Raw genomic sequence first — 18,260 nt, 5'->3', positions numbered from 1 at the left:
TTTATTCACAATACTTCATCTTTCTCATATAAATGACAAACACTGTTTTTGTACTTGTCAAATAGTGCATAATAAAATTATTTTAAATAGAATCTCAGACTTTAATAAATGATAATCTTTGGAAGTAAAATAGTAATTTAACTAAGATTCAAAAATACTCATTCTACCAAGTGCAGTTACTCAGCAATAAGTTAACAGTAAAATGCACTAAAATTCAATAGTATGCTTTTCTCAGAAAAATTCAATATTACCTTCCATTTGTATAACTTGATAGTTTATTCATTTGTTAGCAACACTGTATTAATTAATTGGTCAATATATTGTGAAATAATTAGATGATATTCAGGAATGAATGGTGAGCAGCATTTAATAATCCAAACTTAAACTTCTGACTTAATAAACTTTAGATAAATTTAAAAACCAAGTATTTGATAATTTTACCCACCATCACTTTACGAATTAAGTCAGTATTCACAAGACAGTTTAGACAGCAGAAAAAACTGTCTTAATAAGTATTATTTTCAACATATTCACTTATTAAAATAGTATGGAAACCCTACACGTAAAGATCTACTGGAAGATTTCAGAGAAATCATTTCACTAACCTATAATGCTGGGATATTGTTTAAAAGAACCCTCACTGACTTTCTCTCTGACAAAATTGTCAAGGGATACAATAAACTTGGATTGATATTTAAAGTTACCCAACTGTGCCGGTTTGGATATATTATGTCCCCCCAAAAGCCATTTTCTTTAATGCAATCTTTTGGGGGCAAACTGATTAGTCTGTTGATTAGGGTGAAACCCCTGACTGAATTATTTCCATGGAGCTGTGGACCCTGCCCATTCAAGGTGGGTCTTAATTAGATCACTGTAGTCCTTAAGGGAGCTCCCTTTAAGAGAGCTCACACAGAGAGCAGAGAGGATAAAATGTCCCAAGAGAGGCTGAGAGAGACATTTTGGAGATGGCCATTGAAAGCTGAGGCTTGGAAATGCAGACAGAAGGATGTGTGGAGATGCTAAAAGATGAAGTGCAGAGTTTGTCCCAGAGAAGAGATGAAGGCCAGAGTTTATCTAAGAGAGGACCCCCCAGACACTTACAGAGAAATGCTCTGGGAGAGAAAAACAAGGATACACAGGAGCTGACAGAGAGGAACCAAGACAGATGCCCACAGACATTTCAGAGAAAGCCATTTTGAAACACAACCTGGGAGCAAAGGACTGGCAATGTCAGCCACATGCCTTCCCAGCTGACAGAGGTGTTCCAGACACCATCAGCCTTTCTTTAGTGAAGGTGCCCTCTTGTTGATGCCTTAGTTTGAACACTTTTATGGCCTTAGGACTGTAAATTTGTAACTTAATAAATCCCCTTTATAAAAGCCAATCCATTTCTGGTATTTTGCACAATGGCAGCTTTAGCAAACCGAAAAACCAACCAAAACAAACAAACAGTTCAGCACTTGATGCCAACAGGTATGACATAAAAAAGCAATGTCAATGTCACATATATACTAGGAACAACCCCCCTAAAACTATACATATTTAATGAAAGCAACACCATGGAATCCACTGTATTGGGTACAAACAGCACCTGAAATGGCTGATAGCTACTTTCATTAGGAACCTTACCCAAGCTTGTTAAGGAAGAGAATGAGAATGAAGTTATTCTGCTTCCTTTTCAAGTATGATCTGATCAGTTGTAAATTTCATGTGTGTACATATCAAATTTCAAAGGAAATACAATCAATTAATTAAGAGGGAGGAAAAACGAGCCCCGTGTTGGTACAGAAACAGCCAGTTTAAACATCTGCAAATCACAAGGAAGAACACAATCACAGTTACTGACCTCAGTGCAGTCACTCAGAAGGGGCACTGTGGTGTCAGTCGGGTTAATATTGATTGTCTTTAGTTCAATTAAATTATTTAGGGAATTTCCACCTGTGGAGAGAAAAGGGGTAAAGGAATCAGGCAAATAAGTGTCTGTTATATGATAGAAGATACCTACTTTTTGAGTAAACTACTTTGATTACCTGACACTACAACCAGGGAAGGCATATAGCTACTGTCAGCAGGATCTACTATCATTTTCAATCTATGAACAAGAACATCTGGGAAGATCTCCAAACGAATCCAATGCTTTAAAAAAGAAAAAAAAAAATTCTTGGTTAATAAAAAGCAGTTATAACTTAGCTACTATAATTCTATCACTGAAGCTTGATTCTACCTGAGATCTTAAATATATGGTAAATTTTGCCTTGCACCTAGCAGAAACAAGCGTATTCTACTCCACTACTTGCTTCTTAGAAGCAAGTTTCACTCTAAGCTCCAGAAGAGAAGTACTGATAAACCCCTAATCAAGTGTGGTCCTTTCAACCCATCAAGGGGTGGGTTACAGAAAGCACTAGCATCAAAATGGAGAAAAAGCCACTCTCTCCAAGTCTGAGCTGTGTGTCCAAATGAAGTATAACCATATGTAAATGAAATTAGGGTAGCATTCCAAAGTTCAACACAAATTTATTAGGATACATCAGAAAAAAAGGCTAGCCAGAAGTTGAATGTGAATTCAGTACATTTTATGTGGGGGAGGAGGAAAATCCATCTAGACCCTCTACCAGTTGGTCAGTTAGGTAAAATCTGTTACCTATACTGATGTCTGACAATATACTACCCATGTAACTTTAAAATAATTTACTCCTTAAAATATAAAATGAGTACTGACAGGTAGCATGTGCATACTTTGGACATTTTCCAAGTTCACGCTGAAAATCTGAAAGGCAACCAGATAATGAAAATGTTCTCTGGCATGATACTGGTGCAAACTACCTTCCCCTGTGACCCAGACGACTGCCAGCAGGGCTCGCTGCCGTCGATGAGGCGTGCAGCCTGGTTCACCGAGGACGAAACATTCAGGCTCTTCACCATGCGCGACCAGCTATCAAGCAGCGTTCCAGGCTGACTGCTGTGACAGCGCTTCAGCTGCTTCCCAGAGCGGCCACAAAACACTGCAGACTGTCCTATTTCACAATAGTCAGACAGAGGATTAAAAAGTGCTGAGCTTGGGCAGAATCCTGATGATCAAGAAATCAGGACTATTACAGAACGATGAGCTTTTTACCTTCCAGACAAATAGAAAGTTTTCAAATTTAAATGGACTAATAAATACCGAAAAACAAAACGCCTACTCAATATAGTTTATGCCAATTTATGAGATCAAGTTCATATAATGATAGGATTTATTCCACTTAAATCTCTCAACTAATAAGCAGAGTAATGTATTTCAGGCAGAAAAATACATATAAATTGGGGATAAGTTTAGCAACAGTGCTTGCAGAAGACTATTATTAAAAATGCTTTTATAAACACAAAGCAAAAACAAACTTGGAAAGGTTCCACTTTTATTAATGATAAACCTGGAAATTCAACTAACCCTCCCATTAAGGACAACTTAGAAGAAGTGGGCAAAACACTTAAAAATGATTAAATCTTTTTGAAAGTATCAGAACAAAAAAGATAGTCAAGAATCATGGGACCAGAATCTGAGGGAAGTTAGAGACCAGGGAGGTAGCCGTGGCCCATAAATCTGCAGCTGCCCTTGGTCAGTTTCCAAGTGGAGCCACTGGAAGGATGAGTGGCACTTCTGACAGCCTCCCGGGGAAGGGGCAGGAACTGGGGTCCAGGGCATAACAAGGAGGTCAGAACCCCCGAAAGAACTGCAGCCCCTAAGTAACATGATGCAGCAGAGAACAGGCTCTGTCAGGTTAGAAATGGCAGCACAGGGTGTCTGGAGGTGCTGAGAAAGGCACTGACTGAGCCCAGGGCCAGTCGGAGGCCTACCAGACCTCCCCTTGATTGGGAGGCCCACGACACGCACCCCAGGGTAAGGCTGAACCAGGCAGGTTTTGTACTGATGGCAGCTTAGCATGAAAGCACCTCAATCAGTAACAGTGGATTAAGTGAGCCTAGATAGTTATGTGGCTGGCAGAGCAACCCTCCCTCCCACAATCTCTGGAAAAGATAACATCTTAGGCCTCAAACGGATCGAAGAAATAATTTTTAAAACACAATGTCCGGTATATAATGGAACAGGAAAAGACCAAGAAACATGATTACAATCTACCAGAAATGACAGACAATAGAAATAGAACCACAGAGGCTCCAGATAACTGGAGTTATAAAACATAGAATATAAAATAACTGTGCTTACTATGTTTAAATAAGACATCAAATATTTCAGTAGAGAATTGGAAACTAGTTTTAAAAAAGAAAGAGTAGAAAGACAGAAGGGAATTAAGAACTCAATGACTAGGTACACCAGAAGAATAGACTCAGTTAAAGAGAGAATCAGTAAAGATACCTAGAGGGCAGCACTGAGGAGCAAAAGTTTAGAAAACTTATAGGAGAAGATAAAGACTTCATTAGTCACTAGTCACTAGGGAAATTCAAATTAAAACCACAATGAGATACCACTTCATACGCAACTAGGATGACTATAATCAAAAAGACAAACAATAGCAAATGTTGGCAAGGACGTGGAGAAACTGAAACCCTAATGGCATCGCATGGGAATATAAAATCACGCAGCTTGGCAGTTACTCAAAAACATAGAGTTATCATATGATTGAACAATTTCACTCTAAGGGATATACCCCCAGAATGAGAAAACATATATCCATACAGAAACTTATACACAAATGTTCATAAAAACATTACTCACTATAGCCAAAAAGTGAAAATAACACAATGTCCAACAACTGACGAACAAACAAAATGTGATATATAGATAGAATACTATTCAGTCATTAAAAGAATAAAATAATGATATGTGTTACAATGTGAATGAACAATGGAAACATTATGCTAAGTGAAAGAAGCCAGACACAACAAATCACCTATTGTATGATTCCATTTATACGAAATATCGAGAATAGGCAAATCCATATAGACAGAAAGTAATTAGCAGTTGCCTGGGGCTGAGAGAGGGGAGAAGAGTAGTGGCTGGTGAGAATGGGAAGGCACTACTAATGGATCTAGGATATCTTTAGGGGGTGAGGAAAATATTCTGGAATTTGGTTATGGTGAAGGTTGTACAACTCTGTGAATATACTAAAAACCCTGAACTGTACACTTTAAATGGACAAATTCTATGGTATGGGAATTGTATCTCAATAAAGCAGTTTCAAAAAATGTACAAGATATCTATGCAGAAACATTTAAAATACTGAGAGAAACTGAAGCTATAAATAAACAAAAGTAATGATTATATACTACGTTTATGGTCTAGAATGCTCAATACTATAAAAATGTCAATTCTTCCCAAACGGATTTACATATTTGATGCATTGCCAGGCAAACTTCTCACAGGTACCTCAACGAACCTGGGAGGTGGGGCAAGATGGTGGACTGGTGAGGTGTAGGTTTTAGTTACTCCTCCAGGGCAGTAGGTAGAAAGCCAGGAACTGTGTGGAACGGACACCACAGAGCAATTTGACTTTGGGCATACTTCATACAACACTCACAAATGTGTGGAACACCTAAGATCAGCGAAATCTGTAAGTTCTCGCAGCCAGGGGTCCCATGCCCCTCCCTGCCAAGCTCAGTCCCATGGGAAGAGGGGCCATCAGTGCTGGGAACAAGGCGGGAGAACTGCAGTTGCGGCTCTGATTGAAAACTCAGACTGCTGACCCAAACTCCAAACATAAATAGACTGAGACCAGACACTGGAGAATCCGGGAGCAGTCAGCCCAGCGGAGAGGAGATAGCGCTAGCAAAACCAGCAAAAAAACAGGAAAACAAAAAAACAACAAAAAAAACCGAAAAATAAAAACAGAGACTTTTTGGAGTTCTGGTGAACATAAAACGGAGAAGGGCAGGACTCAAATAGAATTAGGTTCATATGCAAATCCAGAGGGTAAGTTTCCTTGTCTGAAGAGCCAGGTTCTCTGCTTTCTTGATTGTTCCTTAATGGCCCTAATCTCCTTGTCTCTTAGCATTTCAATAGCCTATTAGATCTGCAAGGAGGGCCCTTCTTTTTCTTTCTTTCTTTTTTTTTCTAATCTTTCTCTCTTTTTCTAAAACAATTTCTCTAAGAAGCCCATTACAGAAAGCCTCAAAGACTTGCAATTTGGGCCCAAGCAAGAGCAGAGCTAAGAGCTCTGAGAGACAAAGCAATAAGTCTAGTGGCTGAGAAAATTCGCAAAACACCACAACTTCCCAAGAAAAGGGGGGCGTCCCCTTATACCTATCTTCCTGGAGAGCTGGGAACGCTCCTGCTCGGTGCCAGCACCACAGCCCAGAGCTGCCCCAAACAACCCAGTGTGACGGGAAGTGTTTCCAACAACATGGGCACACACCACAATATCGGACATGGACAATAGCCTTTTGCGCACCCACAGCTAATTGTTCCAGAGCTGGGATGGAGGAGCTACATGAAAAGGGGGAAATTAACACGCCCCATTCAGCCATCCTTTCAGCAGACTGGGAATGCTCCTACACGGCCCTGTGGCCCAGAACTTCCCTTGGGGGACAGCGCTCACCTGCGACATAGCACAGCCTTCCCTCAGCAGAGGCCCTAGGAGGGCAGGGCTTGGAAGAGGTCCCAGGGACCATATGCCAATACCAAGGACCTGTGGGTCAGCAGCAGAGACAAACTGTGGCAAGACTGAACTGAAGGATTAGACTATTGCAACAGCTTTAAATCTCAAGGGACACCTGGGAGATATGATTATTAAAGCTGCCCTCCCTCCCTAACCACTCAGACACACACCCCACATTCAGGGTGGGCAACACCAACTACACATGCACCAATTGGACCCCACAAGACTCACACCCCCACTCACCACAAAGACAAAGTGGGGGAGAACTGACTGGAGGGGAATAGGTAGCTTGCGGACGCCACCTGCTGGTTAGTTAGAGAAAGTGTACTCCACTACTGTAGATCTGACAAATTAGAGATAAATGTTTGAGTCAGCCTACATATCCTAAAAGAACCCTATCAAGTTAAGCAAATGCCAAGAGGCCAAAACAACAGAAAATTTTAAAGCATATGATAAGACCAGACAATATGGACAACCCAAACCCAAACACCCAAATCAAAAGATCAGAGGAGACACAGTACTTGGAGCAATTAATTAAAGAACTAAAGACAAACAATGAGAGCATGGCAGAGGATATAAAGGACATGAAGAAGACCCTAGAAGAGCAGAAAGAAGAAACTGCAAGAGGAAATTAAAAAAGCAGACGATCTTATGGAAATAAAAGAAACTGTCGGTCAAATTAAAAAGATTCTGGATACTCATAGTACAAGACTACAGGAAGCTAACAGTGAACCAGTGACCTCGAGGATGACAGAACGGAAAATGAAAGAACAAAGGAAAGAATGGGGAAAAGAATCGAAAAAATCGAAATGGACCTCAGGGATATGACAGATAATATAAAACATCCAATGTAAGACTCACTGGTGTTCCAGAAGGGGAAGAGAAGGGTAAAGGTCTAGAAAGAGTATTCAAAGAAATTGTTGGGGAAAACTTCCCAAATCTTCAAGGAACCTGATGAGCTAATACTAACATATACATGGAAATGCAAATGGCCAAGCAAGCCAAAACATTACTGAGGAACAATCGTAAGATGGAGATTAACACTACTGGAGATCAAGACTCAGTATAAAACTACAGTAATTAAGGTACTGTGGTACTGACAGACAAATTCAACAAAGGAATAAAGAACTTCAACAACAAGAAGAAACCAGAACTCTCATACATTATTGGTGGGAACACAGATAGATACAAATACTTTGGAAAACAATTTGATAGTATCTGCTAATGCTGAAGATTTACATACCCTAAACAGAAGTAAGAGGCATGTATTATCAGAAATAATTCAAAACTAAAATAACCCAAATGACCATCAATGATTAAGTCATGTATTTCTATATAATTCTGCTTATCCAAATTTATCTGATTTATAATATATTATGTGTATCAATAAAAGTGAACAAATTATACACAAGCAACTATGTGGAGAACTCTCAGCAAACACAACTTTAGGCAAATTAGGGCAGACACTAAGAATAGATACTGTATGCATCCACATGCAACATGTTCCAAACCAAGCCAAACTAAACTATAGTGTTTAGGCAAGAGGCACGCAGGGACAGGTGGTAAAGCAAGGCAGCAATTCTGTAAGAGTTGGGACAATCAGGGCCTTTGAGGAAGAGTGAGGGGCAGTACCCAGGAAGGAGAACTAGGACAGCTGCTGGGGTTCTGTATCTTGACCTAAGTGTTGGTTTGCCAACAAGTTTTCACTTTAGGATAAATCATTGGGCAGTGCATTTTTGTTTCATGTATGTTTCTAAATGTGTTACATTTCACAATTTTAAAAAATGGTCTCTCTCTAGGGTTGTTGCCTCTGTTCCACTGAACTCAATTCAAAGCAAAAGTATAATTATAGAGCAGATAAAATTAATAATTTGTCCTGTGAATAAGATAACATTTATTTGTATTTATTTGTTATATTTTTAGAACAACATATCTAATTTTTAAAAATTGAATGCTTACCTTTTTTAAAATAGATAATATATTCATGTGGTTCATCAAAACAATATAAAACAATATAATAAGGGCACACAAAAACTCACTTTCCATCACTCCAATTCTATGCAAATGAACATTTACTAGTTTAAGATCCTTCTAATGCTTCTTTATGGAAATATAGGCAAACCAACCCAGTTTTGTATTCTCCCACTTCCCTCCCCCTTTCTTATTAAGAAGATAGCAAATCACCAGTGAGTAGGACCCTGTCTTTTGTTTCACTGTACAAATACAAAACTTAATGAACTAAAATACATTTGTGTCCACAACAGTTACATCATTAATGATATCTGCTGGAAGAAAGAACATAACCATTCTATCATACCTGGTTCATTTATTCTGCCAAATGCATGCCTAGTGTTATGTTTTTTGGTCTTGAAACAGGTTTCACAAAAATCAAAGTCATCACAGTTTCTGCATTTGAATCTAGATCCATTGATAGGAAACATCTGACAGCCGTCACACCTATTTTTAAAATGTCCATTGAATTGATAAGAAAAAACAAGGTCATTTATTAAACTTAATTCAACAGAAAACTATTCCTCCCGAAACAAATCTAACAATCTTAAAAACAAAACTTACGTAACCCCAGGATGAATACTAGGTACCAACTCCATTTCTGATAGCAGTCCAGTCCAGTGAGACTGCTGAGGAAAGTCGACAATGACATCCTTTCCGTTAGCACTAAAAGCTAGGACAGAACAGAGATCAGCTGAAAAATCTAATTTATCACCAGTAAAAATTAAACTTTACCTAGTCATGTGATATTATATTGTAGTTATGTTTTACGAAGACCATTAGAGATACACACTAAGGATGCTTATGAATGAAATAATATGATGCCAAACTAATCAAGGGGGGGTTAGATATGAAACAATTTTGGCCATAAGCTGACAACTGTTGAACTCAGGTGATGTGTACACAGAGGTTCATTATACTAGTTTCTCTACTTTTGCACGTTTCAAATTTTCCACAAGTAGGGTTTTCATTTTTTTGTTTCTTGTTTTATTACACAAAGTCAAAAATTCCATATAGTATCTTAATATCTTAGGGAAGAAAAATGGCATTAAAATAATGGTAAGAAAATTTCAAAGACAAGCAGCAAATTTACAAGATGGTTACCAGATCTATCAGGGTATAAATCAACTACCTAATATTATACAGGCTTTGGAAAAATATGAAGGAAAACACCAGACACTGTTGTTGGCAGGTTTTGTGACTCCTCTTATTGATCTCTGTTCTGATTTCTCCAAGTTTCAGGAAATGATAGAAACAATTTTAGATATGGATCAGGTAGAAAACTATGAATTCCTTGTAAAACCTTCTTTCGATACTAATTTGAGTGAATTAAGAGAAGTAATGGATGACTTGGAAATGAAGATGCAGGCAACATTAATGAGTGCAGCCAGAGATTTACGCCTGGAACCCAGCAAACAGATTAAACTGGATTCCAGTGCACAGTTCAGATGTTACTTTCGACTAACTCGTAAGGAAGAAAAAGCCCTTCGTAACAATAATAACTTTAGGAGAGTAGATATCCCAAAGAATTGTGTTAAATTTACTAACAGTAAATTGACTTCTCTCAATGAAGAGTATACCAAAATAAAACTAAATATGAGGAAGCCCGGGATGCCATTGTTAAAGAAATTGTCAACATTTCCTCAGGCTATGCAGAATCAATGCAGACACTTAATGATGTGCTGGCTCAGCTGGATGCTGTTGTTAGCTTTGCTCACGTGTCAAATGGAGCACCTATTCCATATGTACGGCCAGTCATTTTAGAGAAAGGATAAGGAAGAATTATATTGAAAGCATCCAGACATGCCTGTGTAGAAGTTCAAGATGAAGCTGCATTTACTCCTAATCATGTTCACTTTGAACAAGATAAACAAATGTTCCACATTGTTACTGGCCCCAATATGGGAGGTAAATCAACATATATTTGCCAAACTGGTGTGATAGTTCTCATGGCCCAAATCAGATGTTTTGTGCCATTGAGAGTTCGCAGAAATGTCCATTGTAGACTGCCTTTTGGCTTGGGTAGGGGCTGGTGAGTCAGTTGAAAGGAGTCTCCACATTCATGGCTGAAATGTTGGAAACTGCTTCTATTCTCAGGTCCGCAACCAAAGATTCTGTAATAATCATAGATGAATTGGGAAGACGGACCTCTACCTACGATGGATTTGGGTTAGCAGGGGGTATATCAGAGTACATTGCCACAAAGACGGCAACCCATGTTTGCAACCCATTTTCATGAACTTACTGCCTTGGCCAATCAGATACCAACTGTTAATAATCTATGTCACTAACCACTGAAAAGACCTTAACTATGCTTTATCAGGTGAAGAAAGTTGTCTGTGATCAAAGTTTTGGGATTCATGTTGCAGAGTTTGCTAACTTTCCTAGGCATGTAATAGAGTGTGCTAAGCAAAAAGCCCTGGAATTGGAGGAGTTTCGGAATACTGGAAAATCTCAAGAATATGATGAAACAGAACCAGCAGCAAAGAGATGCTATCTAGAAAGAGAGCAAGGTAAAAAATTTATTCAGGAATTTCTAAGGTGAAGCAAGTGGCCTTTACTGAAATATTGGAGGAAAATATCACAGTGATGGTAAAACAGCTGAAAGCTGAGGAGATAGTAAGGAATAACAGTTTTGTAAATGAAACCATCTCATAAATAATGGTTACTATGTAACAGACTCACACTGATGGAATGAAGATTACATTGATAAGTGATTGTCTATGATACTTCTGTGTTGTCTTCTACTTTGCCCTTTTTCCATAGTATTAGCAGTTTATGTCCATGGGATATCAACTTAATAACATATTTAGTAACAAAACATTGCTCTAAGAACGTTTTCATGGATGTTTATTTTGAACAAGAGCTATAACTGAGGAATACATAAATGGACATAGGCAAGAGTAAGCAACAGGTTGAATTTTATAAATAAAATTATGTAGTTTGTGGAATTTGAAAAAAAAATAATGGTAAGACTTCTCTTACCCTTAGATAAGAGCAATATGCCACCCAAAACATTAACTTCTAAACCAAAATCTTGTTTTTAAAATTTGCCTTTGTTTTAATTTGTAAGGCTTTTAAGAATTCCTTAAGTGCAGAAAAATGTTAAAGTAAAATATTGTAAAATATTAAATAACCATTTGTTATTATATAACCTAAAAGCCACTAACAACCCAACCCCTGGGGAAGAAAACCATTGTGACCTTTTCAAATTATGCTATTTGAAGGAAACAGCGCCTTCTAGAAGTTTTTTTTTTTGGTTTGGGAAAAAAAAAAAAAAAAAAAAAAAAAAACCCACAATCTCTTAGTGGCATCAAAAAAGCCTAAAGGAAAAACAAAACCATATTCATACTTAAATTATTTCCCAAGCAATTTTAAAGTGAACATTATACACCATTAAAGTGTGCTATGTGTGATTTGTAATCTGAAATATCACATTAAATACAACCTAATGAAAATTTTATGTTTCCAGTTCCTAACTTCCATTATTTGCACATTTCTGTTTCTTAAATTCAGCCTCAAATATTTACATAGCAGAAAAAAAAAGCAGCCTCTGAGAGCTTGGAGCTGGTGTGACAGAGCTTGGCCTTGGGATTGGTTAAGAGCTAGCCTGGCACTCACAGGTCATTTTGTAGAACAATTTATAGAACACCAACATCAGACAAGACCACTCTGTGACTAATTCATCAAGACAAAAATGACCAGTTCTTAATCAAAGGATCAAGTTCAAAAGTCCAAACCTGGAACATTACTGTACAATCCCCCATCAGAGCTAATATGATGATAGCTTCTTCTTTACCAATCAAAAAGATTCAGCCTTAGCTCCCGTATTTATACCTTCTAGATAAAATTTATTAAGAGATACAGGTTTAGAATTATTTCTGCTTCCTGAACCCTCCCCCTAAATTACCCAACACAAACCCAATAAGTCACCCCACAATTTCCCAGGGTATGCATCCTCCCACATTGCAATGAGTTGAGAAGTTTGATTTTGATCAACTACAGGTGTTCCTAGTGGGCTTTGGCAAGAGGGTACTGACAAGCAAAACAACACTGTTTATATATCATAATGCTTTCTTTGCACTTCTTTTTCCCTTGCTCTTGGATGCAAAAAAAATATTGCGTTTATATTAGTTAATGTAAAGCTAATATTCTGAATTTTGTTAAGGAGATAATATTACCTTTCACAACCCCCACACTTTGATGGGTAACAGATCCCCATTTGTATTTTGGTGTGGTTACTGAGGTTTTGACTCGTATTTTATCACCAATCTTGATGTGAGAAGGAGAACTTGGTGGTGGATAACCTAGAGATTTCAACAATAAATGGACTACAATTAGCATTCGTTTCTGGGAACTCTGTCTAATTAAGAGAATGCAAGAATGCGCTCACCTATAAGTTCAACGTGAATATATCTAACCCAGTAGGTGCCTCCTTTCTGTTGCCAATCACACTGCACATTGAGGTCATGTAATCCATCTCTGTCCAGTTTGATAACTTTGCCCACATCTCCCTCACATACTTCTTCATACGTTCGACAGCATCTAACCATCATTCCAACCTACAATTAAAATAAAATTAAAAATCCAGTCCAGTGTACATAGATCAAATGAACAATTATAAATAGCATTATTCTACCCTTAAGAAAATATTTTTTTTGCATCCAGGGTGGGCTCTCATATCATTTCACCTTAAATGGAACCAAAGCTCTTTAGAAAAATGGTTGGTTCTATGTCTAAGGCAGGAAATATACAAGATGAACCTGGACCAACTTGTGCCATAAAGCAAAGGAGCGCTCACAGATTAACAGATTTACTCAAAGGGCAATTTGATCACTGAAAGTTGATTGCAACGGCTGAAGCACATTGAATACACAGATGTCAACAAATTCATAATGATACTCAATAAGCCAAACAAAGTTTCCTGGTCACCTTTGTAAGTAGCAGGGCACCAACTCGTCATTCTGAAAACTGGCAAAGTAAAAAAAAAGGCAAGCATTTATTCTGTCTTTCCTGTACAAACTATATTGGAAAGGGTAAGTAGACTTGATAAGAAAATTTCTTCATTGAATGGTGCTCCAGCTAATAAATTTGGAAGTGAGGTCAAAATTAGAAAATCACTATTGCACAACCCTTAGGTGAATGACCACCAATGGCTACTGTTGAAATCAGGTGAGAGATTAATGGAGAACTTTACAATGGGACAGGCTGACAACCTGAACCCACTAGTCAACCCTAGAGCCGCTCTAAGTGGGATGCCCTTCTAGGTATGATGCATTGGTGAAAACACGCTGCCACCTCAGGAGCGTTCTTGCCTGAGACTCTGCTTGCTTCTAGTCACCCTCTAGCTCTAACACCTGCCTCACAGGAGATGCAGGGGCAGAGGAAGATGTCAGACACCACCAGGAGGCTACAACCAAATCCAGGGTATAAGACATGTTTGAGGATATACTTTCAGCCACAAAAAAAGTGGCATTTAAAAAAAGAAGAGAAACTTCTCTAGGTTAAAAGAGATTTCAGAGACACATCACCTAAATGTAAGGTTTATGATCTTATTTATATCTAAAATTTAAAAACTAACTGTAAAAAAACACTTTTGAGAAAATTAGGGAAATTTGAGCAAGCACTGGGTATGAGATAATATTAAGAAATTATTACTTAGTCAGTGTTAGATAACAGTAATGCCATTATATTAAAAATTAATTCCTTTATCTGTTAGGGATACATACTGACATTTACAGGTGAAATGAGATGACATCTGGGGTTTTCTCTGAAATATACTAACTAGAACAAAAAAATTAAAACAAGAAAGGAAAGGTTTTCAAGGTGGATGTAGCACTACATAAAACATAACTAGATTTTTTAAAAAAAAATTTGGATAGCAATGAGAAAGATAAAAGAAAAACAAATAAAAATATATTTAAAAGGTATCAAAATAGGGGTAATGAAAAAACACACACCCTGAGTCATGTGCACTGTGGACAGCCACACTTCTGTTCTAAAGCTCTAGGCCTCCAGCTCAACCTTTTGCTCCTCTGCCCTGTGATGACTCTGCTCCACCACCCTGGCCTCTTGGCCGGACGCTGAGAGCACCTGAGAGCCCCCGCGAGACCTCTGACCTTCCCCAGACGGCTGCCAGACAGCCCCATGCCCTCCAGGCCCATACAATGGGCTCACCTCCGTGAGGCCTTCCCCAGTCAACTGATTCTGATAATGCCTGCATCTGCTTCCCACAGTCTGGTCCCTTGACTCTAATCTGCTTATTCTCACTTCCATGCTACAGAATCTGTGGTTTGATTATTGTCTCTTATACCACTAGAACATAGGCTCCATGGAGGCAGGGCCTTTGTTCACAGATGCTTAGCAACACAGAATATGCTCAAATATTTGCCAAGTGAATAAATGATTAAAGCTCCAGTTTAAGACAATTACTCACCTGAATATTTTCTCTCACATACACAGCATAATCATCATTACTTAGGAAATCAGCTCGTTTTTTGTAAGTTTGGCTCTCTGTTACAACAGCACCAGTAGACTACAACAGATGAATTCATTTTAAAAAATGGTGAAATAGGATAAAACTATTCAAAAAGAATGAAGTTTGTGAAATCCATACTACTAAACAATGAAATATCAAATACTATATTTTCACTATTAAAGTCTTTGTTTAAAAAAGATTAATAGCAGTAGTACAGTATGCAGAAACAAATCTCAAAAGCCACAAGTATATAAAATTTCCAAGTCATTTCCAAGTTAATCTTATGAAACAATTTACTCAGGTCAGAAATCAATGTGTCATATCAAACATGAGATTTTAATAAAGTATCTTCTAATGGCTCTCTCAAATTATTAGCTGTTCAGACAAGGGTTTTTTTAAAGCTAAAAGATGTAGATATTCAGTAATCCCTTCCATAATAAAACAGAGAGCTATTTGTTATGCGCCCAGCAGTCCTCGGTAGAGATGGTTAGTTCTTTCAAGGGACAGAGAAAACTAAGATACAAAAGACCCAGAGTGAAAGAAGATAGGCAGCAGGCCAGTGGGCAGGTAATCAGCTCTGAAGACACTGACCACAGGGTAAGCAGCCTCATCTATGTCCTCCACCAGCTCCTCATCTGAGTACTCATCAGACACAGTGTCCGCATCCGAGAGATCCGTGATCTGGACATCAGAGTGGTCCAGGAGCCACCCGACAAGGGCTTCGACACCTAGGAGTGAGCCCACAAAGGCACAAGTCATGATGCGGGAAGGATGAGCACTGTGTGGGGATGTCCTATCACTAGCATTTAAGGCAAACCCAAAAATAAACAATGCGGGTGCATTACATGTAATCCCCTCAAGGAAAAGGCAATACCGGGTAACCCGGAAGCATTCCCAGAAGCTCCAGTGAGCGCTTTCAGTGCAAACTCTATGTTCCTTCTGGGAAATCCCATTTCCATAAGCTGAACCACAATGGGCAGAGCTGGTACAGGCGACTGCTTGCGCTTCTTCACCCTGACAGGGCGAAGGTGCTGCACTGGGACTGGCGTGGTGGCCTCACTGGAGCTGCAGTCTTCAAACATGGGGCTCGACGGGTGGGCCGACTCCACAGCTAAGCATTGACACACGGCCAAAGCAGCAGCCTGGGCAAACGAGAGGGGCTTTCCTGGGAACTCCATAAAGTGTCATCAGTTAACCTGAGCAGTTTATGAAAATGAAAACTAGGAACTTCCACTATGAATTACAGTAAAGAAGTATAGAAAATCCAGGCTCCCATGTATATTTTTAAATTAATGAGAAAATGTGTTAGAAGACATCCAAGACTAGTTTCAGAGTTCAAGGCAGAGGGAAGATTTGGTGATCAAATAGCTTGCCTAACTGCCTCAGCAATAAGAGAACCTAGTAAATAAGCCCATTATCAAGGCCCTTTAAGCTCTGAGTGCTGACCGACAGTGCACAGGAGTGAGGCCCTGGTCAGCTTGGAGAGGGGTGGGCCCCAGGCCCAGGTCACCTGCGTTCTTCCCTCCGTCAACAGGCCAGAAAATGCCCGAGGGTCTTGCATGTACCACCAAACCAGTCCCCAACTGTGCAAGGGCAAAATAACCCATTTGTGGGTTAAACATGATATAAAAAATAAGGGGGAAAAAAGCATATTAGTTGGAAATCAAATAGCAATGGTTCAATAAACACTCTTGACCCCAGAATCTCCACTGGGCACTTGGTACAACCACACACCCTCTCTCCTGCTGTACTCACAACTCTCTACTCCTCCACCCTGACTGCTCTCCCAGCAACTACAACTTGCTATTTTTCTAAACTGAGTGTCTGAGGAAGGAGTGAAGGAAAAACAGAGGACAACTTAGAGCCTTCCAGTGCCTAGGAAGGGACAAAGCCCAGGTTTTCCTGTTAAGTTGAGTAACGTGGAGGTAACAGGTGTCATTCTAACATCTTACAACTCAAAACCAGAGTGAGCTAGGAGTCTGGTTCTGATAATGGAGAGTTAGGTTGCACTGGATTACAACCTCTGCTGATAATAATTATGAACCCTATATAAAATCTAAAAAGGATATTTGAAGGCAGTGGAGAACCATCAAAACTGGAACAATAAAACTCCCAAAACAAGAAATTCTAAATAGCCAGAGAATTATTTTGGCTTATTATTTGGTATATTATCGGTATAAATTTGGCATATTATTTGAAATTAACATTATATCCTCAAGAAAAAAATACTTCTATAAAAAGTTCTCAAGGTGGAATAAAAACTGTCAAGGTGACAAAAGAAATGTATGATCTCACTTACATGAAATAATTAGAATATGCAAATTCAGAATCAAATTAGGATACAGTTTACAAAGACAGGAAAGGAGGTGGAATGGGAATGGGGAGTTAATGCTTAATTGACAAAGAATTTGTTTTGGGGTGAGGTTTTGGTAATGGCTGGTAATGATGGTAGTACAACATTGTGAATGTAATTAACAGCACTGAATTATGTACTTGAAGGTGGTTAAAATGGGAAATTTCATGTTGCATCAGTGTTACCACAATAAAAGTAAGAACATTAAAAAACAGAAAAACTGTCAAGGCTGCATAACTGTACCTCAAGCTCTTGTTTATCAAATATGGCCTTTACTGGGGATGGCTGGGTGGCCGATGCTAGTAACTGCTGCAAGAGGATCATGGGGGGCTGCGGCCCTTCAGGAGACATGTCCCCAAGGTCAGGGGACGCAACTGCACCATCATCTGAATTTAAAAACAAAACATGTACAACATTCTAGTTTCAACCTCGAACATCTTTTTACTATTAAAAATAATACATTGAACATGTTATTAAACAGGACATGATTTCTACCTCAACAATTACTACAACCAAAATCTTCAAGACACAGACAGCAAATAAAAACTAGCTTCTAAAGAACTTTTCCATGCCCTGCTTCTTGGTCTCTGTCCTTCACCAAGTTCATCTGTTTCTTAGAAGCAACAAAAATTACCTCCTAGATTTCTGCCCTTTGTCCAATTCTTATACCCTCTCTTTCTTGATATCCACTTATTTTTTTTAGTGATCCCCCTGCTGTGGCAACAATAATCTTGATTTAGCTCTGCCAATAACAACTCCTCAGGCAGAGAGCATGGAAAAGCCATTTCCATTCTCTAGTCCTTATCATTATGCAGTTTCAATAAAA

At 38.7% G+C, this 18,260-nt stretch overlaps 1 protein-coding gene and 1 pseudogene across 1 annotated transcript in view; one reads left to right on the top strand and one right to left on the bottom strand.

Moving 5' to 3' along the window:
- The window catches only part of HERC2 (HECT and RLD domain containing E3 ubiquitin protein ligase 2), a 299,399-nt gene that overhangs the window by 79,511 nt on the left and 201,628 nt on the right, over positions 1 to 18,260 (bottom strand). Inside the window, exons 45-55 of the mRNA XM_037832807.1 lie at positions 17,678 to 17,820; positions 15,956 to 16,223; positions 15,673 to 15,809; positions 15,040 to 15,138; positions 12,997 to 13,165; positions 12,785 to 12,910; positions 9,168 to 9,276; positions 8,911 to 9,050; positions 2,824 to 3,014; positions 2,031 to 2,136; positions 1,847 to 1,938 (exon numbers count right to left, since the gene is read on the bottom strand). Of these exons, the coding sequence (XP_037688735.1) occupies positions 1,847 to 1,938; positions 2,031 to 2,136; positions 2,824 to 3,014; positions 8,911 to 9,050; positions 9,168 to 9,276; positions 12,785 to 12,910; positions 12,997 to 13,165; positions 15,040 to 15,138; positions 15,673 to 15,809; positions 15,956 to 16,223; positions 17,678 to 17,820 (1,580 nt within the window). The remainder of the gene's footprint in view (positions 1 to 1,846; positions 1,939 to 2,030; positions 2,137 to 2,823; positions 3,015 to 8,910; positions 9,051 to 9,167; positions 9,277 to 12,784; positions 12,911 to 12,996; positions 13,166 to 15,039; positions 15,139 to 15,672; positions 15,810 to 15,955; positions 16,224 to 17,677; positions 17,821 to 18,260) is intronic.
- On the top strand, positions 9,660 to 11,279 carry LOC119530881 (annotated as a pseudogene).

The sequence above is a fragment of the Choloepus didactylus genome, chromosome 4 (assembly GCF_015220235.1).
Source record: "Choloepus didactylus isolate mChoDid1 chromosome 4, mChoDid1.pri, whole genome shotgun sequence".
Lineage (NCBI taxonomy): Eukaryota > Metazoa > Chordata > Mammalia > Pilosa > Megalonychidae > Choloepus > Choloepus didactylus.
Note: the sequence above shows the minus strand (reverse complement) of the source record. Positions and strands in the feature narration are given on the sequence as shown.